This window comes from Rhagoletis zephyria, unplaced genomic scaffold (assembly GCF_001687245.7).
Source record: "Rhagoletis zephyria isolate East Lansing unplaced genomic scaffold, Rhagoletis_zephyria_1.1 Rzeph_scaffold_00544, whole genome shotgun sequence".
Taxonomy (NCBI): Eukaryota; Metazoa; Arthropoda; class Insecta; order Diptera; family Tephritidae; genus Rhagoletis; species Rhagoletis zephyria.
The window spans coordinates 33854-36359 of NW_016157628.1; the positions used below are offsets into that span (position 1 = coordinate 33854).

The following is a 2506-nucleotide window of genomic DNA, read 5'->3' on the forward strand; positions in this document are numbered from 1 at the left end:
AACGGTATATTTCAGTAATGCTTGAAACTTCAATATTTCGAAATTTAAGGACGCTAATTTACTTAAAATTTATACACCCCGGCTTATCGTGTAGCGGTAGTTTTCGGAAAGGTGGAAAACATATATTTAATAATTGCGCCGGGTATTTAATGTTCGGCTCCGCCCGAACTTAGACTTTCTTACTTGTTATGCTTAATTTTTGTGTGTTATCGTGAATTTGTATGCTAAAATGTCTATTCCCTATTTATATTTTCGCGACTGTAGATGAGTCCGTCGAAAATTCGCATTTCTTTTAGTTTCTAGATGTTAAGCAATCTATGTATAAATTTTTAATGAAATATCTTTAAATAAAGGGTTATAAAAAGGTTTATGAAAAGCTTTCTTTTAAAATTTTGTAGTAAGTTTATATTCATACGCTTATAAACAACTTTTTTTGAACCTTTATTATAAGTTTACACTTTTACGCTTATAAAAAGCTTTCTTTTGAACATTTATTACAAGTTTATATTTCTACGCGTATAACCAATGTTCCTTTTTGATTATATTACGCTTACTTTCAAGCGTTTTATAAACAAAAAATCAACGTTTTGTAAGCTTAATGTTTATAATTGAAAACTTAAAAAAAAATTTCTTTAAGTTTATTTTGCTTGTTGGGTATTAACGAACACCCACACTCAAAAATAAATACACAATGCTTCATAGATTGAATTTTTTTTATTTTACTTCATAAAGCTCTTTAAATATATTTTATAACTGATGGTCTCAATGCTAATTTTAGCTGTCAAAAAAGTGTCAAATAGCTCTTTCGAAGTACGAATTTCCTCCTTCAAAATTTCGAGAAAAATGCTACATTCCCGGAGAACAAACTCCCCGGGAGTATTCAGAATTGGGCTGACATTTAAGGCGCAGTGAAACACGCAGCTACGTTAGAGAGTAGAGAAGTTATTTTATACATTCTGAATAGCAAGCTCTAATGGTTCTTTTAAGATTAGCTGTGAAATGTCTCTCATTTAAGAAGAAGTGGTTAGTTAAGACTCCTGACAGCTACCGCCAAGTCAGCGTACAAAGCTCAGTCGTTGTCTTTAAATGGAAGATAAAATGAACAAACAGTTGAGAAACGGTCGTTTATATATATTTTAAATTGCATTGCCACCGTGCTTGGAACTATCCTGAAAGTTTCAAGTCCGGGAAGTTAGTTTAAAATCGATTGACAAGTTAAATAAAATCGTTTTAAAAAAAGGTAATAATTTTTGTAAATTATTACGGCCTACATATTTACATAGAACCCATCACCTTATTAATATTGGCTGCGTTTCTTTATACATTCCGGATAATCCCATTTCACAGCCGGAATAAACAGAACGCGTTTGAAATATACATTAACATATCATCAGGAACGTTCTAAAGAATAAGTAAACAAAAAAGTTTATTCCAAACGTTCAGAATGAATAAAAAAATGCAGCCATTGATAAGGATGAATTCAACGACGTTTTTGGATGCTATTCCAGCTGAGTAAACTCATTTAAATATTTTATTAATTCATTCTAAATTTCTATGCTCGGATAACTTTTATAAAGTTAAATAACTCACCAACTGCTATACGCTGATTTTCTTTGTCTTACCTTCTTCTAGGACTGCTAATAGGTCATCCAACTCTTCGCAATCTACGGTGAAAAGGTTCTCCACAAAAAATCCTCCAGACTTCTTTGACCAACGCACGGCAAGTGATTTTTTCGATGAGCCCGGATTCAACAAATCGATGACCTGCCAAAGAATATTCCTTTATAAATTTATTTGCTTACTATGTATGTATTTATAGTGTGGTGTCGATATAAAAATGACTAAATATATCGGCATACGAAATGCGAGCGGCCGTAGCTACAAAACTCTGATCAGAAATATTCAAATCCACAAAAGTCTACGGGAAGAGCCTTTAAAGAGTACTTATTTCCTCTTTGAATAGAGAAAAGTCATACGAACATCCTCAGATCGTAAATATTCAAATTTAAAAAGTCTACGAGAAGAGCCTTGAAAGAGTATTTTTCGCTTTGAACAGAGAAAAATTATACAAAAGAGTCAAATCCTAAATGTCAAAATTTGTAGTTAGTTTATTTAAACCATCGCCTGTATTATCTATTAAAGTCCCCAATAGTATGGATAAAGAGTATTCATGATATTTTTGGAGAGGAACCAAAGTTCCAAAAGAGGATGAGCAATTAATCTACAAAGAAATAAATAATATAAAAAAAAACTTTTTAATATACAACGCTTTTATAAATGGACTAAAAAGTTTCATTTCGCCGCGATTCAAACATATGTATAAACTGAATTTCAATTCGCTTTGAAAGAGCGAAGTGTTTTGGCTCACACTCCATTTCAAATCGGTAGTTTATTTCTCCAGACAGTTAGAAAGAGTGTATAAACACCGCTCTCACTCAAAGCGAATTGGAGATCAGCTGTTCCGTTCAAATTCCAAATCATCGCATCAGTATTTAAAAGCTGATTT

The 2506-nt window shown here is 32.0% G+C and overlaps 1 protein-coding gene and 1 long non-coding RNA gene across 3 annotated transcripts in view; both read right to left on the reverse strand.

Annotated features, from left to right (window-relative positions):
- Window positions 1–437, reverse strand: part of LOC108360239 (uncharacterized) — an 8708-nt gene extending 8271 nt beyond the window's left edge. The window contains exon 1 of the long non-coding RNA XR_001847074.1: window positions 426–437. This is a non-coding gene — a long non-coding RNA (uncharacterized LOC108360239). The remainder of the gene's footprint in view (window positions 1–425) is intronic.
- Klp54D (Kinesin-like protein at 54D) overlaps window positions 1–2506 on the reverse strand; it is a 113218-nt gene that overhangs the window by 33847 nt on the left and 76865 nt on the right. For both annotated transcript variants that reach the window (XM_017612453.1, XM_017612452.1), the window contains exon 5: window positions 1623–1764. In XM_017612453.1, coding sequence (XP_017467942.1) covers window positions 1623–1764 — 142 coding nt within the window. The remainder of the gene's footprint in view (window positions 1–1622; window positions 1765–2506) is intronic.